At 35.7% G+C, this 21537-nt stretch overlaps 1 protein-coding gene across 4 annotated transcripts in view; it reads left to right on the forward strand.

The window, feature by feature from the left end:
- LOC131071957 (CMP-sialic acid transporter 2) overlaps positions 1-16999 on the forward strand; it is a 34346-nt gene extending 17347 nt beyond the window's left edge. For all 4 annotated transcript variants that reach the window (XM_058007932.2, XM_058007934.2, XM_058007933.2 and 1 more), the window contains exons 6-15: positions 652-727; positions 1489-1589; positions 15015-15086; positions 15363-15411; positions 15536-15577; positions 15842-15963; positions 16205-16264; positions 16394-16442; positions 16520-16614; positions 16703-16999. In XM_058007932.2, coding sequence (XP_057863915.2) covers positions 652-727; positions 1489-1589; positions 15015-15086; positions 15363-15411; positions 15536-15577; positions 15842-15963; positions 16205-16264; positions 16394-16442; positions 16520-16614; positions 16703-16754 — 718 coding nt within the window. In that variant the 3' untranslated portion in view covers positions 16755-16999. The remainder of the gene's footprint in view (positions 1-651; positions 728-1488; positions 1590-15014; positions 15087-15362; positions 15412-15535; positions 15578-15841; positions 15964-16204; positions 16265-16393; positions 16443-16519; positions 16615-16702) is intronic.
- The last annotated feature ends 4538 nt before the right edge of the window (positions 17000-21537 follow it).

Here is a 21537-nt window from a genome sequence, read left to right on the forward strand (position 1 = left end):
GGAAGTAGTTATGAGTTGGCAAAAAATAAATTTGTAGTTGATCAAAGGTGCAGATTTTACAATCATGAATGGTCTCTAAAACTATTTGTTGGATGCCACTAGCTATTTTAAGCATTATTAACCATGATAAATCACTAGACCCAAATCAAAAGAAGTTATATAAAGGGCTTCCTCTTTCATCTAAAACTCCACTTGTGATCTTATTGATCATATTCCTTGATTTCTCCTAGCGTACATTTTACTCCCTCTCATCATAATTTTTTTTCCTAATAAACATACTTCTTAAATTATAAAAATTACATATAATAACTCACATAATAATTAAAATATAATTACAAATTACAAAAGATAATGTCGTTTCTGAATGGATATAAAAAATTAAATAAATCAGACGTTAGAAGTTATAAAATGTACGACACACCTAATATTGACATATTTGTTGGTACATTTGATTATGAATGCATGCCTATACACCTATAACTAATCTGGTATTAGTTACAATCAAATTTGTTAAAAAGATAGGATCATAATGAAGCTTTTTTTTTTCAAAAACTCGATGTTTTCAAACTGTATCAGAGTGGAATTATATGATTAATCTATACGAACATTTTGTTGTCTGATATTGATCCTCTGGTTGAATTAATCTGTCAGACTTCTTACCACTTGGGAAGAGATCAAAGTCTATCCTGTACCGGCGGGATTATATCTTGTGAAAAATTTACTACAGGTATGTTCATATATCTAAATTTTTTTGTTTCTTAACTCACTGATTTTTCTCCAATTCGCTTTTAAGGATAAGAGGAAAAAATTGCATATCATTATATCCAAATTACAGTTTATTGCCAGTATCATCATAATATGTAATATGACATTAATCGATTGAGATTTTATGCTATTTTTTTTTAGCTTCTCAAGGCAATTACGTTTTGTCAAATCCTGTCATATTTATAGAGAATTCTCAGTCGTTGGGGATTAGTCCTTTCTTCGTTAGAGAAATTGTTGAAGTATATGACGTATTCTGATTAAAATTGTGACTTAATTCTTATGGCCCAAACCAATATTTATTTCCATTTATCACTTTATCAATAGTAATTATATTAATATTTGCAAAGAATGGTGGGGAAACTTTGGTGTTTACATTGGGCTAGTTGAGAGATCCCCATTATTAATATCTGTGGACGTTGGATATGATGGAAATTGTGGATATAAAACAGATTTGTTTCAGCCCTTATGGCCGCAATAATGTAAAAATTATGACGTCTTTTAATAGCTCAGATAATAAATTTACCGACTGCCGTTTTGATTACTACTGTTTTACGTATATCCTGCATTTTGACCATATGAAATTATAAGTGTAGTTTTTAGGCAATGTAATGACTATATGCGAGTTGTATTTCATACGATTTCATTTGGTTTCATCACTACTCTGTAACTCAGTAGGCTTATATGATCCTGACAATATAACAAACTTATGTTACTCTTTTGCAGTACTATATCTTCCTGTATGTGGATGCCCCAAGTTACCAAATATTGAAAAACTTGAACATTATTAGTACCGGAGTACTGTATCGTACTATTTTGAGGAGAAGGTAAGGACTTACCTCTTTAATCTTTAAGCTCTGAATTTAAAAATGCACAATGGAACGGCAAAAGAATAAAGCAAATAAAAAATCTCTTCTGTTTAATTTAATTTTTTCTGCTTCTGATAGAATGTGATGCCATCTTTCTTGTTTGTCAGTTTTGGTGATACCATTCTCCATTCTCCATTCTCCATTCTGCGTTCATTTTTTATGTGGTTCTCTTTGTTGATTCAAATGCATATGATTTTCTGATGCTTTACTCGGTGTCCTTGAAATTCAAATTGTGTTTTATTCCGCACTCTTTTGTGCCCATAACAAGCTTCAATGCAGAAGCATTGGAATTCAAATCTGTATGAACATTTATACGTAAGAGTTTATTAAGATTCCAAAAGAAGCGCTTCGTTAGTTAAGCTGATGACTTCTATCTCTTAGGCCCAGGGTGGCAGAATTGATAAATATATTTTACTGTATATAATGCAAATTACTTAAAAAAATGTTTACATCATTATTTTATAGGTAGCATGACAACTTAACTACCTCATTTAAATTGAAAAATGTATTAAAATGTGTTAGTTGAAAGCTAAGATGTGGAAAACGCTTCCTAACGCTAATCTAGTGGGGGGAGATAGTGAATTTTTTTAAAATTACAGAATCAAAAACACATTCGTAAGTAGATAATAATAAACACTCGTTAAGATAAACATAATGAATGCAAGATATATCTTGGGGAAAACCCTTTTGGGTGAAAAACCCCACACTCCAATTGCATAGTACTTTGTATTCTAGTAATCGAATTCTTACAATACAATATCAACACTTAGCTTCTTCAACAGGAGTCTGCAACTACAACCCACAACCTGGATTAATTCTGTCCGCCTAACACTTCACCAACAAACTTAACATGACTAATACTCTCCAAGGCTACCTTATATAGAGAACTACATCAAAGAAGGAAGCTTCTAGATGAAGCAATAAGATGGGGTCGTGCAAAGCATTTGGCCCTATTTTTCGACCACCAAAAAGCATGCAAATGACACATGTAAATCTCCAAATGACTACCCATTCAAACTTCCTGAGTTGGGCACCTGAAATTTACTATTTGGAGGTATGACAGATGCTCTTATGCATCTTACGACCATCATAACTTACAACACTTACAACTGTAAGAGAATCTATCATAAATGACTAATATTAGCTTATTCTCTTACAACTCGTCATAGCCGACTTGGGCACCCACCTTCTCCATGCAAAAGGTATCGTCTACCACTTGTCCAATATGTCATAGACTAGGACTTGCCAAGATCCTCAAAGTGGGAAGCCTACCTCCACATGTGCAAAATGTGTTATATCGTCATCGCCAAATAAGATGCCACCAAAGCTGTGGGTACCACTAGATGACTAGACATTTGTAGGCAAATAATAAATAAATGCAAAATCAATGTTAGGATTTGCAAAGGTTGGGACACCTTAATCCCAACATTCTCCTGCTGGTCAAAGACCTTTCAAATAGCCCATAGATTAATTGCAGGGTGCCGAGAGGCCCATAGAACTGGAACACCATTTGAACTTTTTTGTGCTTACTAGTTTCATCAATGCATCTACAACATCTGTCAAAGTGTCAACCTTCTCCAATTTTACCTTCCCATACTCTACCACATCTCAAACAAAATGAAACTGAACATTGATGTGCTTTGTTTTGGCATGGAAAGCTGGATTCTTTTCTAAGTAAATAGCACTCTGATTGTCACAATAGATAGTAATCAATCTTGCATCAAACCCAATATTTGAACACAATTGTCTAAGCCAAATGGATTCCTTACAAGCATGAGTAGCTGCCATATACTCCACTTTCGTCGTGGACAAAGCGACTACAACTTGTGGCTTAATCATCCAACTAATAGCACTACCATTAATATTAAAGACTTAACCATTGGTGGATCTTCTACTGTCAATATCACTTGCCCAATTTGAATCCACATATCCATGAATATTTATAAAATGCCGAGGTCCAGTAGGATAAACATGATAGCACAAGGAATACTTAGAAGTACACCTCAAATATCTGAACACTCTCTTAATTGCATCCCAATGCACCTGTCTAGGATTAGCCACATATGGACTTGCAATTCTTGTCTTGTATAGACCATAACATACATGCGATTGCCAACTGCACTCACATATGGTACATTGACCATTTTCTCCACCTCAAAAGGAGATTTTGAACAATCCTTCATAGATAATTTCGTTCCCAATGTAATAGGAACTATCATGGATCTACAAGTTGTCGTATTGAATCTCTCCAACACTGAATTCACATACTTACTCTGGCTTAACCAAAGCTTTCTATTATATCTGTCTCTTCTAATCTCCATCCCTAGAATGTACGCACCTAAATCTTTCATCTCAAATTGTGTTGACAACTGAGACTTCAAGCTAGAAATCAAATATCCATTCCCAAATAGTAACATATCATCCACATATAATGCAATAATAAAAATGCAACCATTATTAGTTTTGAAGTAAACATGATGATTGGATTTAGACCTCTGAAATCCCAAACTCAACACATAGGTATTAAACTTTTGGTACAACATCCTAGGAGATTGTTATAAACCATACAAAGACTTTTCAACTTGCAAACTAGATTTTCTTTACCTTTCACTACAAAATGCTTTGGCTATGACATATAAATCTCTTCCACCATTTCACCATGAGGGAATGTTCTCTTCACATCCATTTGCTTGATTTCCCAATCATGAATTGTAGCAAGTCATAACAAAAATCAAATGGATGTCAGCTTTACAACAAGATAGAAAATGTCACCATAATCTATTACCTCAACTTGGGAATACTCCTTTGTGATCAATTGTGCTTTATGCTTCTCAACATTGCCATTAGGGCCTAATTTTTTCTTGCATGCCCATTTGCATACCATGGGCTTACATTCTTCAGGCAAAGGTACCAGATCCCAAGTATTGTTCTTCAAAGATGCCATCTCATCATTCGTGTTTTCCATCCAAAAATCTCCGTTATGCATACCCATAGCCTCTCTAACAGTCCTAGGCTCATCAATGTTAGCAATCAAAGCTAAAATACAACTGGAATCTAACAAATGAATATGCAAACCTAGCTGGTGAATACCCATATCTATCAAGTTGCTGCCCATCACGAGTAGACCTCTTCAAAGGCTAAGGTTGAGGTTATTCATGTTCTTCTGAAATTTCAGGCCTGCTAGAGCTATCCTCATCATTAGGTCTACCAGGAGCTCGTAGTTGTTCTCTCTTAGGGATAGAAGGGATTTGAACTACCTCCTTATTCAGTTTCTCCTTTTTCTTTGGTTGACGTTCTTCATCTTCTTATGAACTTTCAGAGCTGCTAGAGCTATCCCGATCATTAGGTCCACCGGGAGCTCGTAGTTCTTCTCTCTTAGGGGTAGAAGGAATCTGAACTACCTTCTTATTCCGTTTCTCCTCTTTCTTTGGTTGTAGCTCAATAGTGGAAGATTTCATCTCTTTGAAAATAACACTTCTGCTATAGATAACCTTCTTTGTCACTGGATCCCAAAGCTTGTACCCTTTTACACTGGCACCATAGCTGATAAAGATACACTTCATTGCCTTGTTCTCCAACTTAAACTTTTTTTCACTCGGAACACGAGCATAAGCTTCACAACCAAATACTTTGAAATGTCTCATCGAAGGCTTCTTTCCTAACCACACCTCCACAAGTGCTGATGTAGGAGATCTGTTTACCAGATAGCAGGCAATGGCTACTACTGCTTCAGCCCAAAACTTTTGTTCGAGGCCAACACCACTAGGCATACTCCTAGCCCTCTCCATCAATGTCTTGTTCATCCTCTTTGCAACTCCGTTCTATTGAGGGGTATATGGAATTGTTTTATGCCTCTCAATCCCATGGTCCTTACAAAACTTGTCAAAATCTGTTGAGCAACACTCACCACTATTGTTAGTCGTCAAACTCTTAATCTTTCTACTATTTCGATTCTCAACAAGAGCCTTAAACTCCTTAAACCAACCAAAGACTTCAGATTTACTTCTGAGAAAATAAACAAATGTCCTACTATAGTCATCAATGAATGAAATGAAATACACAGATTTTAAATCGAAGGAACATTAACAAGACCAAAAAATCAGAATGTATCAAGTCCAACAACCCAAAAGATTTGTGAGAACTAGAGTAAAATTGAACATGATTTTGTTTACCATAGATGCAGTGTTTTTAGAAATCGAACTTAAGATTACAATCATTAAGCCCCCCTACAAGGCATTTAATTTTTAGGGTTTTGAGAACCTTCTCACCAATGTGATCAAGTCTTTGGTGCCAGAACATTGTCTTCTGAGCTGGGAGTTTCATATGTAAAGCATTAGGAACCTTCGGTACCCAAAAAGTATGACCATCAGATGTAGAAGCAATAGTCCTCTTCACAACTTGATTTGACAGTGAAGATGAAGAATTTAGAGCCCTCTTCTTGGACTCCACATAAGCACTATTGCACCGTATAGTGCATGCATCTAGCTTATACAGGGTGACTATTTGAACACCCTTAGCAAGCACCATAGAACCTCTAGTCATCTTGCATCCACCTTGTGAGAAAACGACTTGCACACACACATCACTCAATTTCCTTACAGAGAGTAGATTCCATGCCAAACCCGAGATGTGCATTACACCATCGATCCCATTCATTCTACCATCAAGGAATCTAATCTTGACTCTTCCACGGCCAAAAACTTTCAAATGATTGTCATCACCGAGATACAGCTTCCCATTATCATATTTTTCATACTTTGAAAACCAACCCCGATGTGAGGTCATGTGAAAAGATGCACAGGAATCTATTAGCCACACATCTTCCAATACATGTGTTGCCAAGGTTGCGACAAATGCTTCAATGTCATCTTGAGAGGATTTATCCGAATTTGAATTGGAGGGTCTCTCCTCCTTTTTCTCCTCGTTATATTCTTTACAGAAATGATTAGTTTTGCTGCAGTTCCAACATTTTGCCTTGGACTTCCCAGGAGACTTAAATCTCCCACAGGATTTAGATTTGCCTCTTTTGTCTTTCTTGCCCTTCTTGCATTTCTCTTTTGATTTACCACAAACCACAAGAGCCTCCTTAGTTGACTCAGAAGTTTTCCTTTGCATCTCTTTAGATAACAACGAACCAACCACATCCTCCATCTTAAAGTGGTTGTTATGCTTCTAATGGCCATCACAAGGTGATCCCACAAGTTTGGCAAAGAACATAATAGAAGCATACATTTATCTTGATCTTCAATCTTGTCAACAACAAAATATAGCTGAGCAACAAGCATATTGAACACATTCACGTGATCCGCAACATATCCTCTTCCATCCTCAGAGAATACAACTTCTTTCTCTAGAATAACTTGTTTACCAAGGATTTCCCTTGATAAATATCACCAAGCTTTTTCCAAAGTGCAATTGTAGTCATCTCCTCATGGACATTCAGGAGCACCAAATTAACCAAATAGAGTCTTATCAAACCCTTTGCTTTTCGATCCATTTTATCCCAATCATCTTGCGGCGTGGTTTGAGGTTTTGTTTTAGATATTGGTTCACATAGATCTCTATCCATGAGCATAGCCTCCATTTTCAACTTCCAAAGTTCGATGTTGCTTCCATTAAACTTTTCCATATCAACTTTTGTGGATGTGCTTGCCATCTTCTTCTTGCAACAAGATTTTGAAAATACTCTACAAAAGCTCCCACTCAAATTGAGATCAGTACAAAAAACCCGCTACCCAACAACGAAACCGAATCTGGCCATGCTTTGATACCAACTGAAAGGAAGCTAAGGCATAGAAAACACTTCCTAACACTAATCTAGTGGGGGAGATAGTGCAAACTTTCTTTACAAATCTTCTATTACAGAATCAGAAACACATTTACAAGTAGATTATAAACATGCATAGAGATAAACACAATGAACATAAGATATATCATGGGGAAAATCTTTTCGGGTGGAAAACCCCACACTCTAAAAGCACAGTACTTTGTATTCTAGTAATCAAATTCTTACAATACAATATCAGCAGTTAGCTTCTTCAACAAAAGTCTGCAACTACAACCCACAACTTGGATTAATTCTGGTAGCATAACTTTTCACCTACAAGCTTAACATGACTCATACTCTCCAAGGCTACCTTATATAGAGAAATACATCAAAGAAGGAAGCTTCGAGATGAAGCAACAAGATGGGGTCGTGCAAAGCATTTGGCCCTATTATTCAGCCACCAAAAAGCATGCAAGTGACACATGTACGTCTCCAAATGACTTGCCATTTAAGCCTCCTAAGTTGAGCACCCAAAATTTACTATTTGGAGGTATGATAGAGGCTCTTATGCATCTAACTTACAACACTTAGCTGTAAGAGAATCCATCATAAATGACTAACATTAGCTTATTCTCTTGCAACTCGTCATAACCCAAGGCGCCCACCTTCTCCATGCAAAAGGTATCGCTTGTTAGTTGTCCGATATGTCATAGGCTGACACTAGTCAAGATATGTGTCATATCGTCATCGCCAAGTAGGATGCCACCAAGCTTGTGGGTCCCACTAGATGACTAAACATTTGTAGGCAAATAATAAATAAATAAATGCAAAATCAATGTTAGGATTTGCAAAGATTGAAACACCTTAATTCCAACATTAATTCGGATGATTAACACGATAACACCTCCCTTAATCTGAAAGGTTATTGTTAAACAATCGATATTTTAAGCTGCTCAACACTTTGATGAGAATATTTGTTGGCTTATCTGAAGTTTCTTTAGAAAGACTGTTACTGCGATAGATCTGTAATTTGTTTGAACTCACTCTGTTATTTTGATAGGGTTCAAACTTTGATAGCGAGCTTGTTGCCATTAGAAGTCTCAAATTTGATGATAAGCTTGTTGTTTTGACAGGTGTCAAACTTGTAATGTCTTTGTTGCTCTTACATGTGTCAAATTTGATAATGACTCTGTTGCTTTGATGGTTCTCAAATCTTTATGAGCCTATTACCTTGATGGATCTGAACTTTTTATAATGAGGTTGTCACTTTGACAGGTCTCAAATTGTGAATTGTTTTGTCAAGGCTGCATTATGAAAAATTGACCAAACTTTAGTAGCCAATTTGAGAAATCACCATCAATCTTGGACAGCTCTGCTTACCACGTATTGGATGCAATCAATGAAAAAGAATATTTGATATAGCATACATTGTGCAATCGATACTTTGAAGTTTAATCATTATACCAACACAAGGTGTCAATGATCTATGAAGTCTGCATGCGAATTTGACATATACAGAAGAACAACACCCCCCCGACCGACAGATGGGAGAGGAAAATTTTAACAGCATGATCTCCTTGATGCAGTTACTGAATAAGAGGTAACCATAATAAACATAAATTGCATCATTCATGTGAAGCAGATTCACTTCTTCAATCTTTTTAACAATTGCTGGCTAATCAAATGTACGAAGTGACATCTCAGAAATATCAATATTAACTATAGGTAATGTAGGCTCAATAAGATTTACATCATCATTATGAGAAGGCACCTTTTCACCATTGGTAATAGATTGAACTGTCTTATAAGACTTGGTTAGATTTGGTTAACAAATCAACCTTCTATCTCGACCCTGAATTATCTATCCAACCAAAATCCATATACTTTTTAAACTTTGAAGGTGGTTCTAATGGATAACAATGTTTGACAAAATGAGTATTCAAACCATATGATGTACAAGGTTGTAGGTCAAAGTAATTACTAGAAAGATGACCTTGATGTCCACATTGGTAACAAACTTGGGCATTATTGGACTTGGTACTTATTGCTTTGGGTTGCTTAGATGTTTGAACTTCATAAGAATCATCAATAGATGTAGACTGAAGATGACATTTATCTGTATGCCACCTGATATAAATTTTTTGGGTTTGGAATATTCTGGACATAAGAGCTAACAAAATCTTTGTAACCCATATCACATTTTCCTTTATTTATTTTGTGAGATTCCCAAACTCTTGCAATGGGTTTAGATGAAGTAGAAAATTTGCTTTTGTGACTTCAGTTAGTGGCATATTTGGGTTACAGGTTTAGGCACAACATTTTGCCTCTGTAACTCAACACCTTTCTTCAAGGTCATTTTGGTTTTATATTCTTGCTTTGTTATAGTTGAAAAAAGTACAACATGCTTAACATCTTTTTGAACTGATCTTGCATCCTATTAAATTCTTTTTTCAATAATATGTATTGGTTACAAATTGTATGAAAAAAGCTTTATATTGTCCCCAACATTCAGATATTCATTCTGCCTAATTGTTTGTGCTTACATTAATTTGTAGAAAAAATATGCCATCATGAACATCATTGCAAATGAAGAAATGAACAATTTGACGTTCTTTACAATATCAATTAGACCTTATTACTCACAAAGATAACTTCATTACTCGATAAATAATCGAAAAGTTAAAAAGAGAGAATATCAAAGGCTGCAACTAACTTTTTCTTTGGCTTTAGAAGAACCATTTGAGTGGAGGCTATGGAAGCTCAATCACTATTATTTGCAGCATCTTTGGCCTGATAGCATTTGTTAGGCCCATAGCAAAGTAGTTGCCAACATTAATCGAATCATCTTCATTATGAGCGGTATCACTTATTTATTTAGAGGCTAATTTTAGTTTGTAGGTGATGAGAAGACAATCGGTAAGTTTATATTAAGAAGATTGACAGTTAAAAAACAAGTGCTGAGAAGATTAATACACAAAAGGTTTTGTCGTTTACATTGGAGGCACAACATGCTTTGACATCACGCATGTGTGCAATATCAATGCTCCTTTGTATTGGCTATCTACTAGTTTTCCGTCCCTGGTGCATTACAGTTGAAGATCCTTTTTCTTCTGTGTGGTATTGCATTCTTAGCTACAATCAGTTATTTCTAAGCACAAGTGCATTTCTTTTTAATGTATTGAGAATGATTTTAGGTAGCATACTGTTGTTATTCAGGTGGTTCAGATTGTGGGTTCGATTTCTGATTTAATGTAATGTGTAGTGTGGATTCTATTGTCATCACCTGAAAGATTATAGAGAAACTGACATTGTGAAAGAGTTAAGTTCCAGATTGCTAGACTAGTCTGTCGATTCCTCTTAATTAAAAAAATAAGATCATCTTACTTCTACAGATACTAACATTTTTTTCTTTTTCCATCTTCTAGATAATTTTCTAGTTTCGGTTGTATACCAGTTTTTTTGTCACAACTCTTCAATTTTGTTAAACGCATTGTTTTTCACCACCCTTCTGTTCCTCCCCACACCATTGGTAATTTTGGTCACCCTCGCTTAATTTGTCTAATTTGAAAATGAGATGGGGGACCTCATATTATCCTTACTTGTTCAAGGCTGTCATTGGCTTTCTTATAGTACCTTTCACATTAGCTTCCAAGTATTGATCTATTTTGTAGTACATTATGGTGGAGTCTTATGAGAGGGGCTTCAGGATTTAGTTTTAAAGAGCAGGGGAGGGTTGGGGACTGACTATCCAGCTCTTCACCAAGGAATATATGTCCTTCATGTATCATAATGGATGCTTTGGTGCATTCTTGGGGTTGGATAGCCATTTCCGGAAGGTGGGGTGGTGGTGGTCACATGAAATGAAAACAAAATTTGCTAGAGGATTAATTGGAATATTTTCTTGAAAAATAGTAGCCCCTATTTTTTAGGGCTTCAGATTTGAGTGGATTGCTAGAAATTACTCCACCAGTTCAAGCATTTTCTTTACCACCTGTCAATCATTTGAAGGTTTTCAAATTTTATTTGTAATTTTTAGTTATTTATTTATGCTAAATAATAAATTTATCAGATCACCTGCTACCATAAATTTCAAAACTTAATAACTTTTAAATCTGAACTGCACTACAAAATTTATAGAAGCACCCTCTTTAAAATAATCCTAAAAAAATTTTTTAGGAAGCCCCCTCCCTAAAAACCCAGCCCACTAAAAGTTTTTAGGAAGGCCCCTCCTTGGGAAACCAGCCTTATGGCACTCTATCTTTCAATCCTCTGTCAGCCCAGCCCATTTATTTGATACGATTCTGACATGGGCCTTCCAATTGTGAAATCTGGAACACACACAAAATAAAGAAACAGAGAAACAGGGGAAACAGAGAATGGTATTTTAACACATAAAATTCTTTATTCATTCAATCGATTACAATTTTGCACATTGTATCATAAATAGCAATAAGCCTCTCCTTTATAGAGCTTGTAGCCCTTTACAATTAACTATATTCATGCAACCAAAAATAGAGTTATTCTCACAACACTTTTAACTCTTTTAACTGGAAGTTCTAAAAATAGATAAATCCAAATTAAATCTGAACTGACTGTCAAACTACACATGGCAAACAATTGAACGAGGCAGAACTTGGACTGAACTCTTCGCATGGTGGTGAGGCTTATGCATCACCTCTCAACATACTCTTTCTTGATGTTGAGACTCACAATATGATCTTGAAGCTTTGACAAACTAGATCTTTACTCCGACCCCTTGCAACTCATTTCTCTCGTTCATGAGAGATCACAAAGCCATCCCTTCCTTTCTCTATCATAGAGAAGACTCATGACACTTTAGTGTGCCAATCATAGCAAGCAATCATCAACTACTTGATTGGAACTTCTTCTATTCGCATGCAAACATTTCAATTTATACGACCTTCTGAATATATTCATTAACTTTTGCCAACAGGATCCATCGATCCAATCATAATCAATCTGCTTACAACCTTTTGTAGATTGTCCATTCGATTGTTTTTTCCAACATGATTTTTCACAATGATTCTTCAACCCACAAATTGAATTAGGGTGAAGATACCAACAAATCTCTGCTTCATGTCCTTCTCTAAGACAATGCGAACACTGAATTCTTTGAGCTGATTTTCTTGAACTTGTAATACTAGGAACATCAGATCTATCTTTCTTACCATATCCAAGACCTTCGCTCTTTGGCCTCATAATTGGCTGAATGGGCTCTTAAATTCATTGCCCATGCTTGCCAGTCCTCTTCCTTCATAACCTATTTTCTGCATCATCTTCATACCAATAATATTTTCAAAACAACTTTTGTTTGTGGCACCTACAAAATTTGGAGATTCACACATATCCTTACCTTCAACTTCACCATTTTCACTTGAAGAAACTTTCGGTACATCATTCATATTAGTTGATTTCTCAAGGGAATGAAACAAATCTTTTGTGTCACATGACACATGAGACATCACAAACTAATGACTTTGATTTCAAAAACTCATTTTCTTTTTTTCCAACAATTTTAACTTCTTGGCCAAATTTTTATTCTCCTTGAATTCATCAAACAATTTTAATTTTGCTTCTAATTCTTTATTTTTTATTTTTGCTTTAATATTTTCTATTTCTTTTTCAAATTTCTCTATTTCTAACAAATACTCGCATCTTTGTTTTGCAAGCTCCTTTAAATTTGCTACCAACTATGAATTACACTTCTTAAGTTCCATCAATTCTTCTTTCAAATAATCTTTTTTTACGTACCAAAGAAATATTCTCTTTTTTCATTTTTTTTTTTAAGACTTTCTTATTGATAAATGATTTAGCTTACCTGATGCTATTGCTTGTATACTTGACTATTAATCCTCTTTAACACTGGTTTTAACACTGGTTTCCAAAAACTGTAATCCTTCCTTTCTGCTAACCTCTGGTTAAAAATTTCCGAACCTTTTCTTTAAACTTCCTCTGAAATCCTTGATCGCCTCTGGCAAAGATCTTTCAAAATGTAAATACTGCAATATTTTCCTTGTGGCAGCGACTCTTCTTCTCTGTTATTTAAGATTTTCTTTTTTCTTTGACTTGGTGCTAGGAATAAGAATCTGGTAGCCATGAACTCTTGTTTAACACAGCGATTTTCCTCACACTGGCTGCAATCTTCATGCAATCTGCTTTTCAAGACTTGGGATTTTCTTTAATTTTCTGCAGATTCCTTTTTAACAGATCAGTGGACAGCGATTTCCTTCAGCAGTGAAAACACAAACAACTCTTGTGTTTTTTTATCATCTCAAATATCTGCAATCTTCAATTTGGCCCGTCAACCTGCTCTGATACCATATGTGAAATCTGAAACACACAAAATAAAGAAACAGAGAAAACGGAGAATGGTATTTTAACACATAATTTTTTTATTCATTCAATCGATTACAATTTTGCACACTGTACCACAAATAGTAATAAGCCTCTTCTTTATAGAGCTTGTAGCCCTTTACAATAAATTATATTCATGCAACTATAAATAGAGCATGCACCAGTGTGCATTATTCTCACAATACTTTTAACTGCAAGTTGCAAAAATAAATTAATCCAAATCAAATCTTAACTGACTATCAAACTGCACATGGCAAACAACTGAACGAAGCAGAACTTGGACTGAACTCTTTGCATGGCGGTGAGGCTCATGCATCACCTCTCCACACCAATTCGGTCGACTACATGGTGCTGACGGAAAGCAGATTTCCTCTGTCCAGCCCCGAAAGATATACAGATTCGTTTCCACTTCCGGCCTAGGGGCTGATATTTTTTTGCTGGTGGTTTCTTAAGTGGGTTTTTTTTGGCAGACCTATTAAAATGAGCTGGATGTTTGCAGACATCAATATAATTCCTTTCTCGAGTCTTCTATGGTATTCGTTTCTTTTAAGACCCTCTTCCCGTCTTTTTTCTTAATCTGAGAGCTTGGTAGCTCTATGAATCATGTGGATGCAAGTTCTTTTAAACTGCTCGTTAGTAGACGATCGCGCTTTATGTATCCTAGTTTTGCTACACATAACTGTTGAAGCTCAGTGTAATTGTTGGTTGTTCTCAGTTTTGAAAGCGTAATGCTACGATTACATATGATTGTTAGTAAAATGTTCTTTGTATGCAGACACATTGTCACACTCAATATCATTTTTGCATCATGTTTTATAGGTCATTCTCATTGTTTTATGTCAAGTCAACTTGCGTTTCTAATTTCTTAACATCAATGGCAAGTTTCTCACCATTTGATGTATTCGTTGTGCAAATAAACTGATTTGATGACACATTGTATTGTCGATGTTGCACAAATACGTTTATGGGCCTGTCTAATGGTTTTATTTCATTTTGCATGTCGAGTTGGACCATTTAAGGTATCTATTCACTGTTGAATCATTTGATTAGTTAGAGTTTTTTTAAAACATCTGCAATTTATATGCAAATTCAGAATCCTTTAATAAAATAATTGCGTGGGTGCCAGGAAACAGAAACTATAATTCAAAATCAGCTGTAAAACGGAAGGGCATGGGGAGTTTGCAGCCATAAAACATATCAGAGCTCTTCTTTGATGGTACTAAATGCTTTATTTCTTGCAGATTAACAGATATTCAATGGTCAGCTTATATATTATTGTGTATTGGATGCACTACTGCAGAGCTAACTTCATCGTAAGTCATTATGTTCTCATATTTCTGAACTTTGAAAACTATTTGGCAGTGGTTTCCACTCTGATAAATGTTTTATTTACTGGATTATATTATTTTGGATTTAAGAGTGTATCCTCAGACTTAATCCCAGTGATGCTTTTACCAAGGCTGTGCAAAGAAAATCCTTTTTCTAAGTACTATTGATAAACTAGAAAAAGACTTGTAGTAGTCTGTTGAACAATATTTCTGTAGAGTATTCAACCGCATTATATCTAATAGCATAACATCTTGATGCAGATATGATCATGTTTCACAGACTCCTGTTCAGGGCTGGATCATGGCTATTGTAAGCCGATTTAATTTGTTCCGAGCTTTAAGTTTCACTGTCATTCATTGATAATAAAAGCATCTCAAGCGTGGTTTCATTTTGCTGCATTTGGGTGGTTATTTTATCTGAATGTTGCTTGCAGGTGATGGCACTATTGAGTGGCTTTGCTGGTGTTTACACTGAGGTATGGGGCAAGATTTACGTTGCCATTTTTTATTCCATGTTGTACACAATTTACAGTGTTTGTGTATTAAATTGTACAGAATCGTGTATTTATCCCGAGTAATCTGATCACCATTTTCCTGTTGCCAATTTTATCTGGGAAAATAGGTAGATACAATTTTTGGGTTTCTTCTAACTCATCCGGCAACTTGTTTTTTCTAACCCTGACCCTTACCCTAATTTTTCCCTTTTTCTAACCTGATTTTTGTCATCATGTATTTGACAGCTGATTATTAAAAAGCAACCTTCAAGAAATATCAACGCTCAGAATTTCTGGCTGTATATATTTGGAATGATTTTCAGCGCTGGAGCTATGTTCGCACAGGATGATGAGGAGATCAGGAACAAGTATAGCATGGTCTTATTATCCCCGTATCATTGAAAATCTAGCAGTTTTCTACATATAATATGTCTTCAATTTTATTGTACTTTTTATGGAATATGGATTTCTCATCGATGTCAACTGGAATAATACCAGTTATTTGTCACGAATCCTATTAACTTTTAGCCTGCATTATTTGGAGAAATAGCAATTCCATTTATACGATATAATCACATCCTATGTAAAGTACCATTGGATGTTTTGCAGGGGATTTTTCCATGGATTTTCACTCATTACTGTATGCATGATTATCAACCATGCTCTCGGGTACACCAAATTTTCCAAGTTTCTTGAATTCTCAATAAATTACATTGGCCAGTGGATGTTTCACAAATTAATTTGATTTTTCGTCCTTGGTTATATGATTCACTTTGAGCTTGCATCACTTGTCTGCAGTGGGATTGCAGTATCTATGGTAATGAAATACGCGGATAACATTGTGAAGGTACATTTGCTGTTAGATTTAATAAATACTATGTACATTTGTCTGTCTTGTATCTAACATTCATTTAAATTTTACAGGTTTATTCCACCTCAGTTGCAATGCTCCTTACAGCAATTATATCAATATTTCTCTTTGGATTTCAATTAACTCTTCCTTTTGTCCTTGGTTCTATGTAAGTAACATAATTACTCTGTCGTCCTTCCAGTAATATTTGTTCTTGCTTTTGAAAAAGAAAAACCTAATGATGTGCTTGCTTGCAGGGTTCTATCTGTATCAGTTTATTTGCATTCGAAGGGAAAGGCGCCAAGGTGATAGCCAACTATTGAGTGTTTATCTTTTATCTTACTTTCCTTTATTCTTCTTTATTCTATCCTCTCCTACAAGAATATGCCTGATATTCGAGTTTTATTGTAATAAAAGTTGCTTTGTTGAAGTGGCAATGTAATTGGAGGCGTCTCCCTTCAAGGAGAATCTATTTGAAGGCATCTCCATCCAAGTAGTCAATATGAATCAAATCAAGTAGTATTTAATTACTATTGTAATAAAGGTATGTCTTTTGAAGTTGCAATATAATTGGATGCACTTTTAAGGTGGAAATATAATTGGATGCAATATAATTGGATGCACTTTTAAGGATGAATTTGATTGTAACTTTACACTAAATTAAGACACCCTATTCTACGACTATGCTAAGAAAAAGAGGGGTCCCCATTTTTAATGGGGCGATGTGTGATTAGTGACCACTAATCTTAGTGCTTTTCCAACCCCTTGTCTTAGTACAAATGCATGACTCATTTCATCATCTCCTCCGAAGATTATGTCATCTATAAATACTTAACAGATCAGTATCTGATCACCTTCAGATTTCAGGTATATGTTGCTGTCCTCACTTGTTCTCTGAAATCTTATTTTCATAAGATGAGAGTGTAACTGATCATACCATGCCCTTGGTGCTTGTATTAATCCATACATGGCCTTGTGTAATCTACACACCATGTTACTATCTTCTGACAAAGAAAACCCATCCGGTTGCTCAATATACACCACTTCTTCCAGGATTCCATTCTAGAAGGCAGATTTTACATCCATTTGGTATACCTTAAATCCCTTGAATGCTGCAAATGCAAGTAGCATTCATACACCTTCCAGTCTAGCCACTGGGGCAAAGGTTTCTCCATAGTCTTTTCCTTCTTCCTGAGCATATCCCTTACATACAAGTCTTGCTTTGTTCCTTATCATTGTGCCTTCTTCATTCAACTTATTCCCGAAGACCCATTTGGTACCTATTACATTCTTGAGTTCCGGTTTGGGTGCCAAGGACCAAGTTTTATTCTTTTCTATCTGGTCCAGCTCCTCTTCCATTGCCTTTATCAAGTCTTCATCGATAAGTTCCTCTCTAGTGGTCTTAGGCTCAAATTCAGAAATCATGCAAGAGTTTTCTTTCACCTTTCTTCTTGTGAGTATCTCTGCATCTTTATCTCTTATGGTCTACTTCGGATCATGATGTAGTTTCACATACCTAGGAATGAACCTAGCTGATTCTGCTTGCTTTTCCTCTTCTTCCACTTCATCTTCTTCTTCACCTGCTGCAGCTTCTACCAGTATAGGAACTCTGAGGTCTTTCTGGTGTTTGCAACTTGTTTCCTTCTTAACTGGTTCCCAGAAGATTACACGTGGTTCCACTTGCTCACTGCTGGTTTCCTCAAGTTTCTTGGGGGATTCATCAACCCTGACATTGATACTCTCAACAATTTTTGGAGTCCTATTGTTGTAGCACTTGAGAGCTTTGTTTTTAGTGGAATATCTCAGAAATATTCCTTCATCACATTTAGCATCAAGCTTGCTCAGATGCTCACCTCTCTTGATATAATACTTACTGCCAAATACTTTAAAATACACAGTGGGAGTCTTCTCGGTCCATTACTCATAAGGGGTTTTATCTTTACCTTTCTTGATGATTACTCTGTTCATAGTATAGACTATAGTGCTCATCGCTTCTCTCCAAAAAGTGTGAGCAACCTTTCCTTGGATCAACATTGTTCTAGCCGCTTCAACTACAGTCCTATTATTCATTTCTGCTATGCCATTCTGTTGTGGTGTTCTTGGGGCAGGCAACTGCCTCTTGATACCATTCTCTTCCTAGTACTTGTTGAATTCATCAGAAGTGTATTCACCTCCTTGATCAGTTTTAAGACACTTTATTCTTCTGCCACTCTCCTTCTCAACGAATGCTCTAAAGGCTTTGAACTTTCCAAATGCCTCAGACTTGTCTTTCAATAATGTGACCCACATTATTCTTGAGCAGTCATTGGTAAGAATCATGAAATACCGATCTCCCCGAATACTTCTTGTTTTCATAGGACCACACAGATCGGTGTGCACAAGATCAAGTAAGTTCTCTTTTGAAAAAGACTTACCTTTGAATGTTGAGGAAGACAGCTTCCCAGTTAACATTCTCTGCATAAATCATTCTTCGGTTTGTTCAAAAAGGCAATCCTCTTACTGCCTTGATCTTACTTACCTTTACAATATTATCAAAATTCATATGACAAAGTCTCCTATGCTATATCCAACTGTCATCAAACTTTTCCATCAGGCATTGACTAATCTTTGCATTCAGTTGAAACAGGTTTCCTCTGGTTTGCTTACCGGTGGCAATAAGTTCACCACTCTTTCCAATTATTCTGTAGACCCCACCTTTGAACTCTAGAATGAGTCCTTTGTCGTTTAGCTGAGCAACACTCAAAAGGTTGTGCTTAAGGCCTTCCACCTAGTAGACATCATCTGCACTGCCTTTTCTATTCAATGAAATGGATCCTTTTTCTTTCACCATGCAAGGTGCATCGTTGCCAAACCAGACAACACCTCCATCATATTCTTCCAGAGACAAACTTTCTCCAGTCACCAGTCATGTGGTGAGAACACCTGCTATCAATGATCCACTCATTAGAGTTGTCAATGCGAGAGACAAGGGCTTTCTCATTAAACACCTCTTCCTTTACAGCTACAAATACTATGTCCTAATTCTCTTCATTCTCAGATTCTTCATCGATAACACCTTCATCCACTGCAACAAGACAATTTCTCCTACCTCCTTTATACTTTCTAAACCTCTCCGGTTTACCCTTATTGTCATTGTTAGGACATTTAACAACTATATGTCCTATCTTATTGTAGGAAAAACATTTTAAAGGAAGCTTACCTCTGTATTTTCTGGTGCCTTTTGGAAGTATCTTGGCAAGAAGAGCTTCAAACTCCATCATAATCTCTTCATCATCCATATCTCTGCAATGCCTGGATTCATAACTAGTACTTCTTTTCCTTTTCTGGTTAGTGCAGCAGATGTTCTAAAGGATGACTCAGTCTTCTGAACGTTGCCATCATAGCTATTCAACTCATATGCAGTCAACTTTGCAATGATAGAGTAAGGATACCTTGCTTTTGTTGATAGACCTTAGCTCCTGAATAATGATCCTTATGCCATATTGTTGAATGGTCTCTCCTTCAACCATCCTCATGTCTTCAAATTTTCCCGTAAGGCTCTCTTCCTTAGTTTGCTTGACATGCTCACCATCACCATAAATGGTTTCCTTAGTTTGCTTGACATGCTCATCCTTAGGATTGTCCTTATCTTGTACATCAATGAACTCAATATCAGACAGGCTACTAATAAGGGCTTCCATGACTTTGCCCATTTTCTTGAATCTTTCTTTTCTGATCATCGGTTAGAGTGCCAGTGGGGATAATATAGACATTCTCAACATAGCTCCAGTGTTGAGCACCCAAACTCTTGATATAAATCTTCATTCCGTCATTCCATATTTTGAAGTTATCTCTATTGAACTCAGGACCTTCCCATTTCATCATTAAAGAAGGATCTTTTACCTCAAGCGGTTAAGCTTATATCACCGAGGACCTGGAGTTGCTCTGATACCAATTGATGAATAATGATGAACAACAAATACCCTAATCGGTAGTGGGGGGGTTGAATCAGTACATACAAAAACTTATCAAGTTAAAACAATGCTAACCAGTTGTCTTCATCATTGAACTTAACCATGGCAATACTAGTTAAATACTGTAAGACTTCAGACAGCTAAACTAGTAAAACTGAATACTTCAAATAACATTCAACACTTGATAACTACTTCACCAATATACAAATGCATGTGTTGTATCAGTAATACCATAACCATTAGCTTTGCATGCATATTCACCTTAACAAAGATTGCTCAATCATTACATGAAAAATACACAACTCATGACACAAATTTTTCACGTGGAAACCCAAATGGGAAAAACCACGGTGGGGATGAATACCCACAAGCTTGTTTTTGAACTCTTTTGAAGCTCACTCTGTTATCTTAAACATTATTTTTGGATGTCTTATAGGATATCTTAAACATTATCTACATGGTTTAGTCTCTTGAATTTCTTTCCTAGTTGATGACTAGAATATGTTGAGAGGGGTTTTTCAAGAATTGGTTTTATGTAGCTTGTGTCTTAGCTATGAGTAGACTATAAATGAACATCCTTTTTAAGAAAATGATAATTTGACAATATTTATTTCAGTTAAATGTAATATATTTAAATTTTAAAAATTGTTTAATCTTCTCCAAAAAAAATATCTATTGACATGTTATATATATATAAAATAAATACTCAATAGTACATTTAAATCTTGAATAGACGAGATAAAGAGGGTAATATGGAACTATGAAGTTGAAACAAAAGTAAAGACAAGTGACATGATTGATATTATGAAACACATTTATCACAATTTACCATCCCAATATGAAAGAAACGTTAAGTAAACAACAAAAGGAGAATTGTCTGAAAGGTTGTTTGTGATGGTGTTTATGTAGTCTAAGCTTCTTGGAATGTTCATCTTCCACTATCAAGCTAATTTGAGCACCTTTAGTGAACACCAACGAAATAAAGGTTATAGAGCTAGCTAAATACTAGCAATGTAGGAAGCATATTTAAAATCTCAAATTGATAACACACCAATACATATTATTTAATAAACCGTATAGGGGAAGAGCATTGGTTACCGTTCATGTTCCAATAACCATTCACTCCTTGCACACCCAAC

This window comes from Cryptomeria japonica, chromosome 1 (genome assembly GCF_030272615.1).
Source record: "Cryptomeria japonica chromosome 1, Sugi_1.0, whole genome shotgun sequence".
NCBI lineage: Eukaryota > Viridiplantae > Streptophyta > Pinopsida > Cupressales > Cupressaceae > Cryptomeria > Cryptomeria japonica.